The sequence below is a fragment of the Megascapheus bottae genome, chromosome 22 (assembly GCF_031878675.1).
Source record: "Megascapheus bottae isolate mThoBot1 chromosome 22, mThoBot2.hap1, whole genome shotgun sequence".
NCBI lineage: Eukaryota > Metazoa > Chordata > Mammalia > Rodentia > Geomyidae > Megascapheus > Megascapheus bottae.
Window position 1 is genome coordinate 11,508,549 of NC_143530.1, and position 20,955 is coordinate 11,529,503.

General features: G+C 46.3%; 1 protein-coding gene and 1 long non-coding RNA gene across 5 annotated transcripts in view; one reads left to right on the top strand and one right to left on the bottom strand.

Moving 5' to 3' along the window:
• Brpf3 (bromodomain and PHD finger containing 3) overlaps window positions 1-5,786 on the bottom strand; it is a 41,532-nt gene extending 35,746 nt beyond the window's left edge. For 2 of the 4 annotated variants that reach the window (XM_090355792.1, XM_090355794.1), the window contains exons 1-2: window positions 5,603-5,785; window positions 90-1,560 (exon numbers count right to left, since the gene is read on the bottom strand). In XM_090355792.1, the coding sequence (XP_090211918.1) occupies window positions 90-1,534 (1,445 nt within the window). In that variant the 5' untranslated portion in view covers window positions 1,535-1,560; window positions 5,603-5,785. Of the gene's footprint in view, window positions 1-89; window positions 1,561-5,602 lie in introns of all 4 variants that reach the window. The other 2 variants (XM_090355793.1, XM_090355795.1) reach the window with 1 other exon arrangement.
• A 594-nt stretch (window positions 5,787-6,380) lies between these two features.
• On the top strand, window positions 6,381-20,870 carry LOC150047770 (uncharacterized). Its single transcript, XR_016539232.1, has 3 exons — window positions 6,381-6,627; window positions 19,652-19,708; window positions 20,363-20,870. It is a non-coding gene; the product is annotated as an uncharacterized LOC150047770 (long non-coding RNA).
• Window positions 20,871-20,955: the final 85 nt, after the last annotated feature.

The following is a 20,955-nucleotide window of genomic DNA, read 5'->3' on the forward strand; positions in this document are numbered from 1 at the left end:
ATAGAAGAGCTCACACATTCATACCAACCATATTTGGCCTGGCCCAGGGCCTAAGCCCCACACAAAAGGAGCCCTCTGGGCCAGCTCACCTGCAAGAAGGTATCTGTGGGACAGTGACCATGGGAACATTGGAGGGAGTGTCACGGCCCCCTTCCTCTGGCTCCTTCTTCATCTTTTGCTTGGAACTTGTCTTGTTCTTCTTGGGTACACCCTTGAGGGGGGTTCCTGCCCCACCTTGGCCTTCTTGTTCCACCTCATCTACTTCTGCTTCTTCCTCTTCCCCACCTCCCTCTTTCAGCCCATCCTCATCCCCAGCCTCACTGAGACTTTGGGGGGAATCACCCTTCTTCCTGCTAGTGGCAGCGGCTCGTGGTGAATGGGCCGCACAATAGGCAGTCTTGCGCACAGTGAAGATGGTTCCATTGAGGCTGGTTTCTCTCATCGGCTCAATCTTCATGAAGAGACCAGCCCTCTGTGCACATGTCACATGGAAGGCTGTGTAGCAGTTCACTTTATGGCACTGGATGGAGGCACCCAGCCCTTTCTGCTTGCAGATATAGCAGGTTAGTTTCCAGCGGGCAGGTGGGATGTTGTTGATGCCCTCAATAGGCTCCAGGAACACAGTGTTGGAGAAGCAGACTTCAGGGATCCAGATGGCACACACTACATGGGCCCAGTGCCCATCACTGGTCTGTTTGAAGGCGCCACCCTTATTGGGACAAAGAACACAATCTACAGGCCGAGAGGGAGACTGCAGACAACAGCGGCATAGCCATTGACCCTCAGGGATGTAGGGCACACCGTAGCACTCCTGGTGAACGGCCAGGTTGCAGATATCACAGAAGAGAATGACATTGCTGTTGTGGCATTCATCATCCAGGCACACACAGCAGAAAGCATCTTCATCAATGAGTGACTGCTGGGCCCCACTACTGCGACTCTCCAAGTATGACTCTTTCTCTAGCCGGTCCATCAGAAGCTCAAAGGTATCTGCTGACACCACACTGTGCCCATCTGCTCGCCGTTTCTCATTCACCATGTCCAACCAGGCGAGGTCCTCCTCGTCCATGTCATATTCCACCTCTGCATCCAGGTCTTCGGGTGGCTTCTCAATGTAGCGATAATAGGCAGCAGGCAATGGGGGTGCTTCTGTCTGGTTGCCTGGATCCACCAGGCGGAAGCTGGGCTGTGGAAGATTGAGGGAAGTGCCAGATGCATGTTTGGAGCAGGACTCCTTCTTTTTGCCCTTGGACGAGGGCTTCTTAGACTTGCTGGGGAGCTGAGGCTGCTCACTGTTTTCCTTGTTACTATTGCATTCCGTGATATCCTGAGCAGTCAGCTCATCTTCAGTGATAATCTTGAGTGGGTCATAGATGCTGATACGATGTAGACGTCCATCAATATCCACCTCAACAATTCGCTGGGCCTGAGCATATGTCAGGGTCTCCCGGGTGGGTGAGCATTTGAGACTGTAGGGGGATGGGGACCGTCGGCCCTCGGCATTTTGCCGAGATTTCCGGCGAGGCTTCCTCATGACACCAGGCAATCAAGGAGACAGACCTAAGGAAAGACCAGGAAACTGTAAGTTGACTGTCTATGTATGTATGCACGCACGCATTCACCCTTCTAAAGTAGCCATTGAAAGCGTTGGTTGCTCCCACTGTATGAACAAATAAATGCCTCTTACGCATATACAAAGCTTTATCCTTTTCAAGTCTCCCCAATATCACTTCTCAGTCAGGCCTTTCCTGTTACTCTATCCAGAATTGCAAGCTGGGCGAGGTGGATCAGGCCTATAATCCTAGCAACTCAGGAGGCTGAGGTCTGAGGACTGTGGTTCAAAGCCAGCCTGGGCACTAAAAAGTCCATGAGACTCTTATCTCCAAATAATCACCAGAAATCTGGAAGTAGCACTGTGGCTCAAGGGGGAGGGCAATAGCCTTGAGCTAAAGAACTCAGGGACAACACCCTGACCCAGAGTTCAAGTCCCATGACCAACCAAAAACAAAACTAAAAAAGAATTGCAAATCCCTCTCCAGTACTAGCAACAGACTTCACCCAACTTCATTTTTCTCTGCAACACTTATCATTTATACCATGCTACATGGTTTGCATATTTATTATGTTCATTTACTTCCTCCCACTAGACAATAAGTTCCACGGGGAGGGGGGTGTGTGTGTGTGAGTGTGCAGAAGGGGAGGGCTCTTTTGCTCACTGTTGTATCTCAAGTGTCTAGGATGCCTAGTACCTAAGTAATCACTCAGTAAATACTAGGTGAATGAAAGGAGAAACCAAGCATCAAGACCCTCATCCTCAAGGAGTTCTGTCTGGTGTTCTAATATTCTAATGATACACACAGAGCAAATGATGGACAGCTAATAATGAAAAAGGAGAGGAAGGTTAAGTCTTCTGAAAAATAAAAACAAAAGCAATAAGCTGGACACAAAGGTGCATGCCTATATTCCCAGGTACTTGAGACTGAGGCAGGAGGATCACTTGAGCCTAGGAGTATAGCCGGGCTGCACAGTAAGATCATGTAAGAAGGGGGTGGTAGATATTGATAAGAGGGAAAGAAAGAAAAAGGAAGGGAAGGAAGAAACTCAAACAGCAACCACTGACAAGTTCTCTACATGTATACTTGGCTGTGTCATGGAATATCAAAAAATCACAGGTCTAGCTACACCCCTCTTCCAATACATCTTACTCTTGGCCTTTGCCCAGAGTGAAGGCATCCAAAATACCTATACACATAGCTTCAGGGCTTCAAATGATAGCAGGGAGGGTATTCCCTGAAGAAGGCAGCATCCGGAGTAACTGTCTAGTTCATCCAATGGGATTGGGATAGCACCTGAGTACCTCAATATATTAAAAGTTCCTTTCTCCCCCAAATACTTTTGTCTAATCCACAAAGCAAAGAGAAAGCTCTGAAGCTTTTTCACACCATTCTCTGGATTAAGGGAACTATGAGAATCTCGTAAGGAGCTGTGGAAGCCAGTTACCAGGAGGACTTTTGGGTCATGATGCCCTACACTCAAAGCAGAGGTGGCAAAGTACAAACAGAGAAGGATTCCAGGAAGAAAAACAGTTCATCACTGTGACTGCAGGATCAACCAACTACATTCTGGCGATAAGAATTTAGAATTTAGGGCCAGGAGTTTGGCCTAGTAGTTCAAGTGCTTGCCTAGCATGCATGAAAACCCGGGTTCGATTCCTCGGTACCACATACATAGAAAAAAGCCAGAAGTGGTGCTGAGGCTCAAGTGGTAGAGCTCTAGCCTTGAGAAAGTCCAAGGACAGTGTTCAGGCCCTGAGCTCAAGCCCAGAACTGGCAAAAAAAAAAAAAAAAAAAAGAATTTAGAATTTAGTTCTGAGGTGGTGGCTCACGCCTATAATCCTAGCTATTCCTATAATCCTAGCTATTCGGCAGGCTGAGATCTGAGCATCCCAGTTCAAAGCCAGCCCAGGCACTAAAGAGGCACTAAACAAGTGAGACTCTTATCTCCAATTAGCCTTCAGAAAATGGGAAGTGGAGCTGTGGCTCAAGGGTAGGGCAGTAGCCTTGAGCTGAAGAGGTCAGAGACAACGCCCAGGCCCAGAGTTCAAGTCCTGTGACAGACCCCAAAAAAAGAATTTAGTCCATTTACAAAGCCCCTTCCTTTTTTTTTTTTTTTTTTGCCAGTCCTGAGCTTGAGCTCAGGGCCTGAGCACTGTCCTTGGATTTTCTCAAGGCTAGAGCTCTACCACTTGAGCCTCAGCACCACTTCTGGCTTTTTTCTATGTATGTGGTACCGAGGAATGGAACCAGGGTCTTCATGCATGCTAGACAAGCACTTTAACCACTAGGCCAAACTCCCGGCCCAAAGCCCCTTCCCTTTTATTCACAACTCACAACTACTTTGGATAAGAGTATCCATATTATCATCTCCATTTTACAAAGGAGAAAAAGAAGCTCAGAAAGTTACTCAATTGAAAGCTAGTGATAAGGCTAAAATTTGAACCAGATCTTCTCATCTACTCAAATGGGAGTTAAGAACACCATCAAGGCCAGGCATTCGGACTATTGGTAGAGTGCTTGCCTAGCATACACGATGACCAGACCAGGGTTCAATTCCTTGGTACCAAACACACAGAAAAAGCCGGAAATGGTGCTAATGGCTCAAGCGGTAGAGTGCTAGCCTTGAGGAAAAAGCCCAAGGTCAGTGCTCAGTCACTGAGTTCAAGCCCCAGGACTGGCAAAAAATAAAGTAAAATAAAGATTCCCATCCCTAGGGTGACTGAAATAAACCAGAGCCGGATCTACTCAAGAGGCTGAGATCTCAGGATCGTTCAAAACCAGCCCAGGCAAGGAAAACCACCAAAAAGCTAGAAGTGAAGCTGTGACTCAAGCGGTAGAGTAGTAGCCTTGAGCCAACAAGTTCAGAGGCAGAGCCCAGGCTGGGTTTAACCCGCCCCCTCCCTCTCCCTCTCTCTCTCTGACAGTGCCCAGAACCTTAGTTTAAGCCCCTACACCAGAAAACAAACAACAAAACTGGACTGTGGAGCAGTGCCAGCTAGGTGGGCACATCCCATTTGCTGCCAACACAGCCCAGCCCACAGACCTGCTGCACCCCTGGCCCCTCAAAAAGCAGGGTGTCCCTAGGCCAGTCAGAACACCCACTTCAAGCCCTACTTTGGAGCTTCTCCCTCCCCCCAGCTCTGAGCCCTCCCCGGCCCCTCCCCCGTCCCCAGACCCCGAGATGTCCACACCCGTGGACACGCCCTCGGAGGGAGGGTGGCGGCGGGGCAACACCAAGTCACTTTCGCCCACAAGGAGCTGACATTTTTGGCGGGAGTTTCCCAATCGACAGTTTTCCCCCCCGCACACACTTCCAAGATATGCCCCAACCCTCACCCCAGACACTTCCTCTGCAGCCCCTGAGCCCAACACCCCACACCGCCACCCACAACCCCCCAAAGGCTATGAAGTTTCTGCAACTAGCCAGAACCCCTTGCACACCACGCAAGATACCCGGGAGACAAGGCAAGACCCCAGTCAGAGACGCCTGTCCCTTTAAAAGGAGCACCTCTTCTAGAAGAATCTTGACTCTCCCCGGAGGAGAAAGGAGGGAAATAGTTGATTCGCTCCTCGCCCAGGAGGACGAGCGCAACAGAGACAGACTGCCGAGGACTCAGACCCTCGCAGGGCAAAGCGAGCGCCAGCGAGCAGGCGAGCGAGCGACGCAGAGGCCAGCGCTTATTGGCCGCCGGATCTGCCCGTCAATAGGAACTGGGCTGTCTAGGGAGGCAGAAGGGGCGGGACGTTTCGTCAGCCTGACCAATTGGGGAGCATGGCGGGGGGTGGGGTTTGGCGGCGTTGCTTCCAGAGCCAGGGAGGGGGGGAGGCAAGATGGCGGGTGCGGGAGGGGGTCCTGGCTTTTCAGCTCCCCCCCCCGCCCGCCCACCCCCTCCCCCCGCGCCGCCGCCCTCACTCTAGGGGAATGCTTTCGCGCCGCCCCCACCCCTCCCGGGAACGCTCCCTCCACCTCCCGGCTCTCCCCCCCACAGCGCAATCCCTAGGCCCCGCGGTCCCCCGCCGCCCCCGCTCCGGGCCGCCCCCATTACCTCAGCCGCCGGCCGGGCCCCACCGTTCGGGGCCCCTGGGCGCGGGCAGGCGGGCGGGCCGCTGTGTAGGTCGGCGCCGCCTTGGGGAGCTGAGCGCGGCCTCTTCCCGCGCCGACCTCCTCCTGCCCCTCCCGGCCCGCGCTGGGGCCCCGGCCCGGCCGCCGCCGCCGCCGCCGCCGCCGCTCCCGGGGGAGGAGGGGAGAGGAGCCGCCGCCGCCGCCACCGCCACCACCGCCGCCACGGAGCCGGGCCGAGGGGAGGGAGGGCTCAGCCCCCAGGCAGGACCCGCCCCTCCGGCCTCCCCCACCCCCGCCACCTCCACCCCTTCCCTCGCTCCCGCCCCGGCTCCGCGGGCTCTCCCGCCGAACTGGAGCGAGAGCGCGAAAAGAGGGGGGGCGGGGGAGGCCTCCCCCCGCCCGTGCCCGGCGCGGCGGGGCTGCGCGGGGCTGCGCGGGGCCGCGGCGCCGCCACCGCGGGCGGGGAGGCGGGGGGGGGGGGGGGGGCGTCCCCGGCTCGGCCTCGCGGGGCACCGAGCAGAACCCCGGGCAGTGCCGGGCTCAGCCCCGGTTCATCCCGGCCCTGCCCGCCGCGGCGCGAGCCCGACGGGAGGACTGGCGCGGGGGAGCGGGGGGGGGGGAGGAATAAAGACGGGGGCTCCCACCCCCGGTGCAGGGGAGGGAGGGAGGGAGCCGAGCTCCGGGACCCCGCCCCCTCCTCACGGTCGGGGGGCTCCTGCCTGGGTGAGGCCGGGGCAATGTCTGTCGATCAAGCCCAGCCTTGTAGCTTCTTGGGGTGCAGATGCCCCCGCGGGACACCCAGCCCGGATCCTGAGGACGGAGGTCCCGGCGGGTCCGCCCCGCTCCCCGCCCGCGTCCGGGCGCACAGGTGAGCCTCTCCCGGGAGCCCCGCGCCCGCCCGGGCGTCGTCCTCGGGGAGCCCGCGCGGACTCCCCCACGTGTGCCACCCGCTCCTCCTGCGCTCCACGAGAGTCAACACGAAAGTTTGACAGTACTTCAGGACGCCTGGTAATTCGTTTGTCACTGTGGGCGTGGGAAACGCGTTCTCTCCTTAAATCTGATTTGGCTGGGAGTCAGTTAATTGAGCGCACTAGGCGGCTCTCTAAAAAAGATGCTTGACAAATGGCAACTTCAGACTTTGCTGCGGACGAAAGCAAACTGCTTTTTGTTGTTGTTGTTTTGACAAATCGATGTAAGGGGTGGGGGAGGGAAGGACTCCTTTGCCACCCCTCCTATCACCCATAAATCAGAAAGCTTACCTCCCATGACGGAAGTCTTAAGCACCAATATTTAGTACTATGTGTAAAGGATAGGTGGGTAAGCTGTCATCAGATGGGAAGATGAGTGGCATATTTTGAAAGTGTTTCCTGTGCCCGCGCTGGAGGTGCAGAGCTGGTGTGAGACTTTTTCTCATTAGCTTGGTTGGTGCTGATGACCCCCAGAACATAGATTAGAGATGAATAATGATGAAGTCTTCAGACCAAGTCTTCCCAACGTGGAAGTTGATCGTATTGCTACTTCTGCTGACACGTAGGTGTGCTGTGGCCTAAAGAATTTAAATATATTTTAAATTTAAAATTTTGGTTAGAGCTAGGAAGCTCGTTTGCATTACAAAGGTGTTTTCTGAATAGATGGTTGGTGGTATTTTATAGGAAAGTGGGGCATAAAAATACCTGCGTTAAAGCGATTTTTAAGGAAGAAGAGAGATTTGTAGAGTTCAGCAAGAGCAGGGCAGTGTTTTGAAAGCTAGGAAGATATAATGGTAGGAATTACTGTCAAGTGTTCTAAACTGGAGGGAATAGTCATTTCAGGGAAGGTGTAGAAGGAAAGATGATTAATTACAGAAAGGAAAGCCCCACAGGCAGGAGAACACTACAATTACTTTTTAGCTACAGGGGGGTAGAGGGAGATTTCTGAAGTTGAACAGAAACAAGAGTACTGAATTTCATTCCTTGTTCTTTTAAAATATGAAATATAACTATTTCTACATATGACTAGCAACTTCTTAAAGATTGTTCTCAGAATTTATTTACCACAATTCTAATTTGTGTGATTAGGTGTCTTTATCTTGAGACAATGCCATCCTTTTTAAATAATTGTTTAATGCTACTAATAATATATTGTCAACCCAACACACATGATCTCCAGATTTTTCTCTTCTGTGCTTCCACATTAAGATCTCTCTTCCACTTTTCAACTCCCACTTTTTTAAGGCAACATTACAGCTATCTTCATTTTTATTTTTTACTTTTGGAATTTGTTTCTGTTCGTATAACTGCATACATAGACTTTTTCACTGTGATGTAATTTTAAATGTAACATGGACAATTATGTGATTAAAAACAAATTTGGATCATATATCAAGAAATCCCAGAGGCACTAAATTTAATTCACTTTAATCTTTTGCTATTTTAAAGAGTTTAAACTCAGCAGTCCCTGGCTCTTTCATTTAAACCACACAGCAATTAAGTTCCACAAACAAGGATAGGTACCTTTAATTCCAAATACCAGTTGTTTGTTTGTTTTTTAAATCTTCTATCTCTTAAATAGAAAAGTAGTTTATTTGGAGTTAGAGAAAGTTTTGTCATTTAGAACTAAAAGAAGTAAACAGAAAAAGTCTCCATTCCCCACAGGCTTCCCTCTTATCAAGAGCTTATCAGGGCAAGAACTCTCTGTAGGGTCAGATACCCAACCCACTGGACTAATAAAACATGTATGATAAGAAAAAATAGTCCTTGCCTGATTGTTAAGTTGTTTTTAATTGAATAGTCCTTCCTTAGACACTTGGCTAAAAGAATTCAGAAACCACTGTTGAAGAGTGTTGGAGAATTGAATTATTTTTATGCTGCAATGCAAATGATTTAAGAATGTAACATTTGCCTAGAAAAAGGAAAAAGTGAAGCTGGGCACTGGTGGCTCACACCTGTAACCCTAGCTACTTAGGATTGTGGTTCAAAGCCAGCCCAGGCAAGAAAGTTGGTGAGACTCAGGGCCCGGTCCCCAGGTAAACTTCAAGACTCTTTTAAAAAAAAAAAAAAAAAGTTTAGATAGATTGACAAGACTGCTTTGTTTCCTTGAAACAGAGTTTTATTGTATATATGGCCCCCGAGCTGTCCTGACATTCACTAGGTAGCCAAGATTGACTTGAACTTTTCATCCCCTTACCTCTGCCCACTAGTGCCAGGTACACTGGGAACAAAAGTTTTAAATAGAATACCATGTCCTCTAAATTGAAATCCATTCATTGCTTAAACAAATATTTATTGACCACAACAAGGTATCTAATACTGGTTTCTTTGGAACAAAATCTCCACCTAGAAAGATACATTTTATTTTTTCCTAACCTTGAGTAGTATACAATCAAGAAGGAAGGCAGAAATAGCTAGAAAACACCTGCAAGAAAAACCAGATAAGGCATTGCAGGCATAGAGCCACATTAGTCAAAGAAGGCCTCTTGAAGGGTGAGAAGCCCCCCTGGGTTCCAAAGGGTGGTAGAAGTGAATCGTGGACAGAACAGTATGAAATAATATGATTAGGCTGCTCACAAGGCAGCTCTGGCAAAAGTACTATATGCAAGGAGTAATAAATCATCCTAGCAGGTCCACAGGGGCAGATGTTAAAAAAGTTAAATCGGGTAGGAAATTGACAAGGGAATAGTAATAAAATAATGTCCAGGCTGGGAGTTTGGCCTAGTGATAGAGTGCTTGCCTAGCATGCACAAAGACCCGGGTTTGATTTCTCCATACCATATAGAAAAAGCCAGAAGTGGTGTTGTGGCTCAAGTGCTAGCCTTGAGAAAACCCAAGGACAGCTGTGGCTGTGGCTCATGCCTGTAATCTTACCTACTTAGGAGGCTGAGATCTGAGGAGCACAGTTCAAAGTCTGCCCCCAGCTGTGAGATGCTTATCTCCAATTAACCACCAGAAATGGTGTTGTGCCTCAGGGGTAGGGTGGTAGTCTGAAGCTAAAGAGTTCAGGGACAACACCGAGGCTCAGAGTCCAAGAAGAAAGAAAACCCAAGGACAGTGTTGAAGCCCCGAGCTCAAGCCCAGGACTGGCAATAATAATAATAAGGTCTAACAGTTATGCCCCACACCTAATACTTTACCAAAAATCTTTCTTCCCTTAACAGGAAACCTTAAACTAGTTAATAAAGGAAATCCAGCTTTAGACTGGCTCAAGTTGAGGAACTCAAATGATAAGATTAGTACATTGTCTCCTGCAATCTTAGCCAGTCTGGCCTGTACCTGGTATCATATAGACTGGTTACTCTGACAAAGTATCTGTCATGTGTCCACTACGAGGGACTAGAGGACATGAACAAGGTGATTCTGTAGAAAATCTAAACCAGTGTACAAAGCAGGCCCAATGTTCACACTACTTGATTCCTTGAAATAAATTTTAACTGGATACTGTGGCTTATACTGATAATCCTAACTACCTGGAAGATAGAAATTAGAAGATAATGGTTTGAGTCCAGTACAAGCAAAAAAAAAAAAAAAGTTGGTGAGACTTCATTTCAAACAATGGCTGGGCCAGGTGGTACATGCCTGTCATTCTCAGTAATGTGGGGAAGCACAATCTAGACTGGCCCAGCATAGAGCGAGGCCCTACCTTGAAAATAACCAATGCGGGGGGGGGGGGGGGGGGGGGAGGCTGGATGACTGGGTAGATAAAGTAGTACAGTACCTGCTTATCAAGTTCAAGACCCTGACTTCAATACTCAATATCTTAAGCATTATTGTCTTTGTTGTATATATGAATAAGATAAACTAGAAACAGTAAACTAGATCAGTAAACCAGGAAATATTTGCTGTAGATAATTAGGCATGGTGAAAATAAGGCATTCTCTAGAATGGTGGACGAGGTGGTAGGGAAGGAAAGGCCATGTCAGAAGTCAAAAGGCAAGTGGGGCTCTGGCTCAAGGGGTAAGGTGGTAGCCTTAAGCTGAAGAACTTAGGCACAGCACCCAAGTCCAGAGTTCAAGCCCCACGACCAACAAAAAAAAAAAGTCAAAAGGCAAGCTGGGTGAGGTGGCTCACACCTGGCATCCTAGCTACTCAGGAGGCTGAGATCTGAGGATCAAGGCTCAAAGCCAGCTGGAGTACAAAAGGACCGGAGGCTCTTATCTCCAGCTAACTTCTAGAAAACGGGAAGTGGGGCTTAAGGGTAGGGTGGTAGCCTTGAGCTAAAGAGCTCAGGGACAAGGCCCAAGCCAAGTTCAATCTCCATGACCCACACATACAAAAAAGTCAAAAGGCAAATCAACAATTTGATGACTGAACAAGAAGGAAAATCAGAGATGAATCATTGCAGGGCTGCTAGAGTCATTGCAAACTAGGAGTCTGCAGAGTGGAGTGCTCAGGATGTCAGCTGGGCTGAGGACTAGGAAGAAGTGACAGGGCAGATGCGCTCACCTTCTCCAGAACATCCTCCACTCACACCACCATACATATCCAGTCAGTAATTACTTGTGAGCCACTGACTCACCAGGGTTTTATTTTATGTCTGTAAAGGCCACAAAGGTGAAAAGGGTATACTTTCAGTTAGGCTCAAAAGCATTTATCATTTATCATAAGAATACAGCCAAATGGGGGCCAGGAGTGTGGCCTAGTGGTAGAGTGCTTGCCTAGCATGCACGGCACTTTGGGTTCAATTCCTCAGTGCCACATACACTGGGAAAAAAAGAATGCAGCCAGATGGGCTGGGTGCATAGCCCAGTGGTAGAGTGCCCACCTAGCATGCACAAAGCCTCGGGTTTGATTCCTCTGTACCACATACAGAAAAAGCTGGAAGTGACACTGTGGCTCAAGTGGTAGAGAGCAAAAAGTATCCAAGGACAGTGCATAGGCTCTGAATTCAAGCCCCAGGACTAACAAAAAAAAAAACAACAAACAAATACAGCCAAATATACTAATAACTGCGTCATACCACAAAACATAAGCATGCAAGAGATGCAAGCCAAGTGGCAGCCTTGCAGGAATCAACCCATATGCTTTCTTTTTTTCTTTTTCTTTTTTCTTTTTTGCCAGTCCTGGCTTGAGCTCAGGGCCTGAGCACTGTCCTGGACTTTCTCAAGGCTAGAGCTCTACCACTTGAGCCCTAGAACCACTTCTGGCTTTTTCTATGTATGTGGTACAGAGGAACCGAACCCAGGCCCTTGTGCATGTTAGGCAAGCATTCTACCACTAGGCTAAACTCCAGCCCAGTCTATATGTTTTCAGAAAAGGGAAAGCTCTGTGATGAAAGTGCCATTGCACCAAGCATGGTGGTCATGCATATAATTCTAGTTACTCAGGAGAATCAGAGAATCTCAGTCTAAAAATTTGCACAGTTCAAAGCCAGCCCAGGCATAAACGTCCTCAAGAGACTCCTATATCTCCAATAAACTACAAAGAAAGAAAGAAAGAAAGCCAGCCAGCCAGCCATGCACGGTGACTCACGCCTGTAATCCTAGCTACTCAGGAGGATATCAGCTACTGAGATCTGAGGATTGAGGTTCAAAGCCAGCCCCAGCACTAAAGTCTGTGAGACTTTAACCACTAGAAAACTGGAAATGTGCTGTGGCTCAAAGGGTAGGATGGTAGCCTTGAGCTGAAGAGCTCAGGGACAGCACCCAGGCCCAGAGTTCAAGCCCCAGGTCCAGAAGGTGGGGGGAGCCAAAAGTGGTATTGTGGCTCAAGTGGTAAGTTGCTAACCTTGAGCACAAAGAGGTTCAGGGCCACAGCCCAGGTGATGAGTTCAAGCCCCAGGACTAGCACAAAAAATAAAGGTAATAAGACATCTGGTCATAGTCACAGCTACAATCTCATCTACACGAGGCATAGGTAGGAGAATTAAAGTCTAAGGCTGATTCTAGATAAGAGCAGATACCCTAACTAAAAAAAAATAACTAAAGAAAAAAAAATGCAGGGAGGGGCCGGGAGTTTGGCCTAGTGGTAGAGTGCTTGCCTAGCATGCACGAGGACCCCGGGTTTGATTCCTTGGTACTACATACATAGAAAAAAGCCAGAAATAGTGTTGTGGCTCAAGTGGTAGGGCTCTAGCCTTGAGAAAGTCCAAGGACAGTGTTCAGGCCCTGAGCTCAAGCTCAGGACTGGCAAAAAAAAAAAAAGCACTGGGAGCATGGTCCAAGCATGAAGCCTTGAGTTCAGTACTCCAATGCTGCCCAAAAAATGTCAGCCTGACATTGGTAGTTCACACCTATTAATCTAGCTATCCAAGAGGTTAATCTGAGGATCATACTTCAAAGCCAGCCAGGGTAGGAAAGTCCATGAGACTGATCTCCAATTAATTACCAGAGAGAGAGAGAAAGAAAGGGAGGAAGGAAGACTTGAGTAGTTTGTAAATGGAGAAAATGAAGGAAGGGATGACATTGTCCAAAAAGAAATATACTTATTACCTGACTTATGAAATGGTAACCTCTCTGTACAACACCTTAATAGTAACAATAAAATTATATATATGATATATATGTATATAATACATTAAAAGGATGACTATGGATTTTCTTTAGTCATGGGGGCTAGAAGTCCAAATCAAGGCAGCAGCACAGTTAGGGTGTGGTAAGGAGCCCATCCCTGCTTCTAAGATAGTACTTTGTTCCTTCCTATAATCCTGTTAAACCAAACAAGTAATCCCATAATTTGTTCAGTTTCTAAAACTTCTTATCTCGAGAGCTTCTTATAACTGAAGCCAAACATCTTATAACCTTCGGGGATTGTCTTTTTCATTCAGCATGATTCTCCAGAAAACCATCTTAATTGTTGCCTTAATAAATAATTCATCTTTTTATTATTAACAAAATAATAACCCACAGTTTGGTTAGTAGGATTTTTACCAGAGCAAAAATTTTCTTTTTATTTGGATATATTCCAATTGATCACATTTTCCACTTATAGATCTTGTTTATTAAGTCTGAAATTTTGGCCCTATGCTAAATCTTAAATATTTTCTACTGTTATTGTCTAAATTTTTTTAGTTTTATATTTTAAATCTGTGATCCAATCTGAATTAATTTGTGTATAAAGAAAGCTCTCAGCTGGGCACTGGTGGCTTATGCCTGTAATCCTAGCTACTCATGAGGCTGAGAGCGGATCCAGCTCAGGCTTGAAAGTCTGCGACTCTTGTCTCCAATTAACCACCAGAAAATGGGAAGTGCTGCTGTGGCTCCAAGTGGTAAAGCAGTAGTAGCCTTGAGCTGAAGAGTGCAGGAACAGTGGCCAGGCTCAGACTTCAAGCCCCACGACTGACCAAAAAAGAAAGAAAAAGAAAAAGAAAGCTCTCACATCAGGGTTCAGGTTCACTAACTTGCTTTTTTTGGTTTTTGTTTGGGATGTCCACCTGTGTTAGCACTATTTTTTTGAAAGGCTATCCATCCTCTCAGAGATCTTCTGAGATCTCTGTCTTGTTCCATTGATCTCTGAGTCTGTCTCTCTGCCAATCTCATACAGCCATGATTTGTGAAGTCTATGAACAGTCTTGAAATGACTTTGCTTTATGTTCTTTTTTTTCATATATTTTTATTGTAATTAATAGAAGGGTTACATATTTGCCAGATAGAAGGTACATTAATTCACATTGCTTTATGTTCTTGAAATTTGTTTTGGCTACTTTAGTCTCTTTGCTTTATTCATGTAATTTTTTTTTTTTTGCCAGTCATGGGGCTTGAACTTAGGGACTAGGCACTGTCCTTGGATACTTTTTACTCAAGGATAGTGCTCTGCCACTTGAGCCACAGAGCTACTTGTAGGTTTTGAGAAGTTAATTGGAGGTACTAGTCTCACAGGGACTTTTCTGTCTAGGCTGTCTTCAAACCATGGTCCTCAGTTCTCAGCCTCCTGAGTAGCTAGGATTACAGGTGTGAGCCACCAGTGCTGGACCTGCTCCAGATTTGAACCATGATCCTCCAGATCTCAGCCTCCTGAATAACTAGAATTAATAGGCATGAGCCTTTGATATCTGGCTAAAAATCACTCTTCTTATTGGCATATAAATAGGGATTTTAGTAATCTCCCTTTTTTCACTTGGTACATCTTAAAGATCTTTCTGTATCAGTGTGCAGATATTAGCTATTCATATTTTATAATATGGATCATCACAATTTAGCAGGTACTTATTGATAAAATTTGGGAGTATTTCCAGTCTTGTTATTGTAAACCATGCTGGAAAAGAATGATCTCATACACATATCATCTCACAAGTGTGTCTGCGGAATAAATTGCTCAACATGGAGTTTCTGGGCCAAAGGCTCTTGCATGTCTCAGTGTAATACAGCTCCACAAGCACCATAACAGTTTACTCAAGCTGTGGATAGGAGTGCCAGTTTCACCCCCTCCATCCACCACACTCTGGATTTTTGCCAATATGATAGGTGGGAAAATAATATTTTGATGGGGTTTTTCTCTTTTTTTAGTGTGTGTGTGTGTGTGTGTGAGAGAGAGAGAGAGAGAGACGGGGCTTGAACGCTGGGTCTAGGCACTGTCCTTGAGCTCTTCAGCTCAAGGCTACTTCCCTACCCCTGGAGCTATAGCTCCACTTCCCATTTTCTAGAGGTTAATTGGAGATAAGAGTTTCTCTGTAGTGCCTGGGCTGGCTTTGAACCTCAATCCTCAGATCTTAGCCTCCTGAGCAGCTAGGCATATAGGTGTGAGCCACCTCACCCAGCTCTTTCTCCCCCCCCCTCTCTCTCTTTTCTTTCTCTCTCTCCCTTCCTTCCTTTCTTTCTTTCTTTCTTTCTTTCTTTCTTTTTCTTTCTTTCTTTCTTTCTTTCTTTCTTTCTTTCTTTCTTTCTTTCTTTCTTTCTTTCTTTCTTTCTTTCTTTCGCCAGTCCTGGGGCTTGATCTCAGAGCCTGGGTATTGTCCTTGGACACTTTTTGCTCAAGGCTAGTGCTCTGCCACTTGAGCCACATCACCACTTCTGGCCTTTTCTTTTTCTTTTTTTTTTTTTTTGAGTGGATCATGGGGCATGAACCCTGGGCCTAGGCACTGTCCCTGAGCTCTTCAGCTCAAGGCTACCACCCACCTTTGAACCAAGTCCCATTTTCTTGAGGTTAATTGGAGGTAAGAGTCTCAGGTCATTTTGTACCTGGGCTGGCTTTGAACCTTGATCCTCATATCTCAACCTCCTGAGTAGCTAGGATTACAGGTGTAAGCCACCATGCCTGGCTACTTCTGGCCTTTTCTAAGTATGTGGTACCAAAGAATCCAACCTATGGATTACTGCATGCTAGGCAAGCACTCTACTACTAGGCTATGTTCCTGGCCCTTTGGTGGGATTTTAGTTAGATTTTTTTTTTTGGCAGTCCTGGGCCTTGAACTCAGGGCCTAAGCATTGTCCTTGAGCTTTCTCAAGGTTAGTTCTCTACCACTTGAGCCATAGCACCACTTCTGGATTTTTCTGTGTATGTGATACAGAGGAATTGAACCCAGGTTTTCGTGCATGCTAGGCAAGCACTCTACCACTAGGCCAAACTCCCAGCCCATAGATGTTTTTTATTATTATTTTTGTCAATCACAAAGCTTAATCTCAGGGACTGGGTGCTATCTCTGAGCTCTTTTGCTCAAAGCTATCACTCTACCTCTTTGAGCCACAGATCCACTTCCAGTTTTCTAGTGGTTAATTGGAGATGAGATTCTCATACTTTCCTGCCCAAGTTGGCCTTGAATCTCAGCCCTCAAATCTGAGCTTCCAGAATAGCTTAGGCTGCAGTCGTGAACCCACCAGTGCCCAGCTTGAATTTCTGTTTGAGCATCCAATGGTATATTGAAAGTACTTTTCCTCATGGTACTTCCCTAGGACAATATAGGGCCAGGATCTATTTCCATGAGTTTATGTATGACTTGAACACAGCATGTCTGGATAATGTAACCTAGTCTCAGCCTTGGGGTCAGTGCCCTGCCACTTAGTTATGCCCCAGCCCTCCATTCTTCACAGTTTCTTTTCAAACGGTTTCGTTCAGGGATTTTCCTGCATTCTGCTGGCAATGAATATTGCTGAGCAGAATTGTGAAGGTAGTTTTCTTTTCTTTTCCAAGTTACTTTTGCGGGGAAAGATACCTGTGTGTCCATTACTTATTTTGGAGACAATTCAGCACTGGGATTTGAAACCTTCCATTTTCTAGGAATGGATCCTACTACTTGAGCAGCCATACGTAAGCCCTCCCCCTCCAGCCAATTCATTATCTTCATTGTACAAGTTACATTAGGCTAAGCTTGAGTCCACTTTTCCCTAGTGCATGGTATGCCTTTGGCTTGAAAAGAAATTGTCTTGAATTCAAGTCTGTCTTTCTTCTCTTCTCTTTTTTCTTTTCGTCAGTCCTGGGGCTTGAACTCAGGGTCTGGGCACTGTCCCTGTTCTTTTCTTTTTGCTTTTTTTTTTTTTTGATGGTCATGGGGCTTGCACTATGGCCTGGGAGCTGTTTCTGAGCTCTTCATCTCAAGGCTACCACCTTACCCCTGGAGCCACAGCTCCACTTCCTGTTTTCTAGAGATTAATTGGAAATAAGAGTCTCACATTCTGCAGGGAAGGTGGCTCATGCCTGTAATCCTAGCTGCTCTGGAGGCTAGGCACTAAGGAACCTAAGACTCTTACCTCCAATTAACTTTTAGAAAATGGGAAGTTGGGCTTGGCTCAAGGGTAGAGCAGTAGCCTTGAGCTGAAGAGCTCACTTACCCACTCAGGCCCTGGGTAGGGTGGAAGCCTAGAGCTGAAGAGTTTAAGGAGAGCTCCCCAGAGGAGTTCAAAGCCCATGACCCACCAAAAAAAAAAAAGTCTCTTCTTTAGTGCCCAGGTTGGCTTTGAACCTCAAACAGGTGTGAGCCACTGAGCCCAACAAAAGGAAGAATGGGTTCTTTCTTTTTTTCTTTCTTTTTTGGACTCAGGGCTGAGCCCTGTCCTTGAGCTTTCCTCAAGGATAAGGCTCTAGTACTTGAGCCACAGCACCACTTCTGGCTTTTTCTGTGTATATGGTACCAAGGAATCAAACCCAGGGCTTGATGAATGCTAGGCAAGTTCTAAGCACTCTACCACTAAGCTAAATTCCTAGCTTTTACCTTTTTTTCTTATAGCATCTCCATAATATTGATATGTCAATTCCTCTTTGTTACTTTTTTTGTTGGTTATGGGCTTGAACTCAAGGTTTGTGTGCTGTTCCTGAGATCTTTAGCTCAAGAGTTGAGCTCTGCCACTTTGACCCACAGCTCCATTTCCCATTTTCTTGTGGTTAATTGGAGATAAGAGTCTCTGGACTTCCCTGCCTATGCTGCCTTTGAACTGTGACCCTCAGATCTCAGTCTCCTGAGAAGCTAGGATTACAGGTGTGAGCTATCAGGGCCTGAGCTCCATTTTGTTACTTTTTGTGCAATGAATGAGTTAGAATTTTCTGGCTTTGCCATTTCGAAGAGCTTTCTTTCTCTGGTGGGCATTTTCTGAAATCTGCTACCTCTGGGCCATCTTTCTCTCCTCCTCTGGTTATTATTGTAATTCTGCTGATACAGTTTCTGAACAGTTACTTTCAGCCTCTCAGCAGTTGTGGCAGGGAGAGGATGTAGGCTGCTTACTTCAGGGTGAGCTCTTTACCCACAGGAAACGCAGTTTTGTGACTGTTTTCTGAGTTCTGCCCACTCTGGCCCACTGGGTTCCCGTAGCTCCCTGTGATAGCTATGTATTTGGTCCCCACACAGTGGCATCACTGAAACTTGTGGTGGCACTTGGACACCATTTCCAGCTTTTTTTTGAGTAGTTTATTGGAAATAAGAGTCTTCAGGGGCTTTCTTGCCCAGGTTAGTTCTGAACCACAATCCTCAGTGTAATGGGTAGCTAGGATTACAGGCATGAGCTACTCACCAGCATCTGGCAGAGTGCTCCTTTTATCTTTAATCCATCAGGCCCTATCCCTCTGCTCCAGCTGGCTGAGTTTAGGTTCACAATCTGCAAAAAGATGTCTCAATTAACAGGATATAACTAAAATTCAGTGAAATTGTAACAAGATGACTTAATGTCAAGATGACTTAATGACAGGTGCAGCAGGAAAACCAAAATGCAATCAACAAGGACCAAGGCACCTGGCCTAAGTAGGCACTTTCAGAAAACAGTTCTCACAAGATCAACGTAAAGAAAACAACTCCCTTTGATAGAAAAGATGGATATCTCACAATGTAACAGTGAAATCTCCCCCATGTAACTAATATTAGCTAATAAAATAATTAATTAAAAATGAAATTCAAAGGTCTTTCAGTGTTTTGGGAGGTTTTTTGGTTTTTTTGTTTTTGTTTTTGTTTTTGTTTGCCAGTGCTGGGGCTTGAAATCAGGGCCTGGCCTTAGTCCCTGAGCCTTGTTGTGCTCAAGGCTAAGGCTCTACCACTTGAGCCACTTTACCATTTCTGTCTGCTACCTTTTATTTACTCAATAATATCTTTATTTTGTCATTTTTCTTTTTTTCTTGTGTTTTATTGTAGGGGTATTGTATAGAGGGGTTACAGTTACATTTGTCAGGTAGTAGGTGCATTACTTCTCAAACATTAATACACCTTCTCATGTTTTTGTCCCCTTTTCCCTCCATGTACCCACCATTTTTCTTGAAAGATAATTTTCTGGTATCGATAGCACTTTGAACTTATGATAATATTCTGTTATTTATACTGTTACTATTGCTATTAGACAATGTATTCTTTTTTTGCCAGTCCTAGGGCTTGAACTTGGGGCTTGGGCACAATCCCTGAGCTTCCTTTGCTCAAGGCCAGAACTCTACCACTTGAGTCACAGCACCACTTCTGGCTTTTTCTGAGCAGTTTATCAGAGATAAAAGTCTCAGAGTTTCCTGCCTGGACTAGCTTTGAACCACCTTCAGATCTCAGTGTGCTAGTATTACAGGTATGAGCCACTCGTGCTCTGCTTTGCTTCCAAGGTTTTACAACCATCTTTCCTTAATGAACAGGATTGCTCAGTCAACACTGTGATCCCCTTTTTTTTTGTGAGGCATAGGTCTGAAAAAATGACCAGCTAATGAAACATTGCTTTGTCCTTTTATAGGAGCAGGACTCTCTAGGATCCCTAAGTCCCAAGTCAACAGAGCCCCAAGTCATGGCGGTGAGTAAGTCATTAACCAAGTCATTAGACTTCATCAGGAAAGGTGCTGTCCCACTTCCCACCCCATTGTTTCCTACCTATATAGTCTAATTATAGAAGAAGAGACACGCACTCCAAATTGCTTCATGATTCAGAACATACAATAGGTCTTACATGCCAGCACGCCAGTCTCATGAGGTGTTGCTCTAGTTGTTGTAACTCTTCAATGGAACATTCTGCTACTCTGCAAGGGCAGCTGCTGGACTGGGCACAGCGGGGTATGAGTAACTCATGTAGCCTGCTGTGTCTTCAGAGGCCCATCTGTGTTTTCACCACTTAACAACAATTGATAAAATGTTGCTGGAGGCTCTATTGGTGGCTCATGCCTGCAATCAATCCAAGTAGGATTTGAATGAACTGTCCACCTTCTTCCCAGCAACTTCCTAGGATACTTTTGACTACAAGGAAAATTCCAACTCAAGCTGTCTTAAATGACAAAAAAAAAATGAGCAATATTATAACTGGAAATCTAGAGAAATAATTATTCATAGATTCCTTATGACCAGATATTAGATATTAGATATCTTATTCCTTATGACCAGATATTAGATACTGTGATCAAGAAGTCCTCCAGTTGGGCACCAATGGCTCACACCTGTAATCTTAACCACGCAGGAGCCTGAGATCTGAGCATCACAATTCAAAGCCAGCCCTGGTACAAAAGTCTGTGAGACTCATCTCTGCTAAACAACCAAAAACCAGAAGAAGACCTGTGGCGCAAGTGGTAGAGCACTAGTCTTGAGCACAAAAGCTCAGGGACAGCGCCCAGGCCCAGAATTCAAGCCTTCCCCCCCCCCCACCTGCAAAAAAAATGTCCTCTCATTGCTTTTCTCTCCATCCTGGCCTTTCATGACCTTGCTTTTGGCTGACTTCCTTCAGTCACAATACAGTTCTTCTTTCCATCACATCCAGTCCAAAGCAAGAAGAAACATTCCTTTCCTTATCTCTCTCCAGTGTGGGCATGGGGAGTTAGTTTTAGGACTAGGGATACATTGTCTGGAAGCTAACACAAGAGGTCTTGTAACATCTTTTTTGTTTTGTTTTGTTTTTCCAGTCCTGGGACTTGAACTCAGGGACTGAGCACTGGGTTTTCCTCAAGGTTAGCCTTCTACCACTTGAGCCACATTACCACTTCTGGCTTTTCTATGTATGTTGTACTGAGGAATCAAACCTGGGTCTTTGTGCATGCTAGGCAAGCACTCTACCAC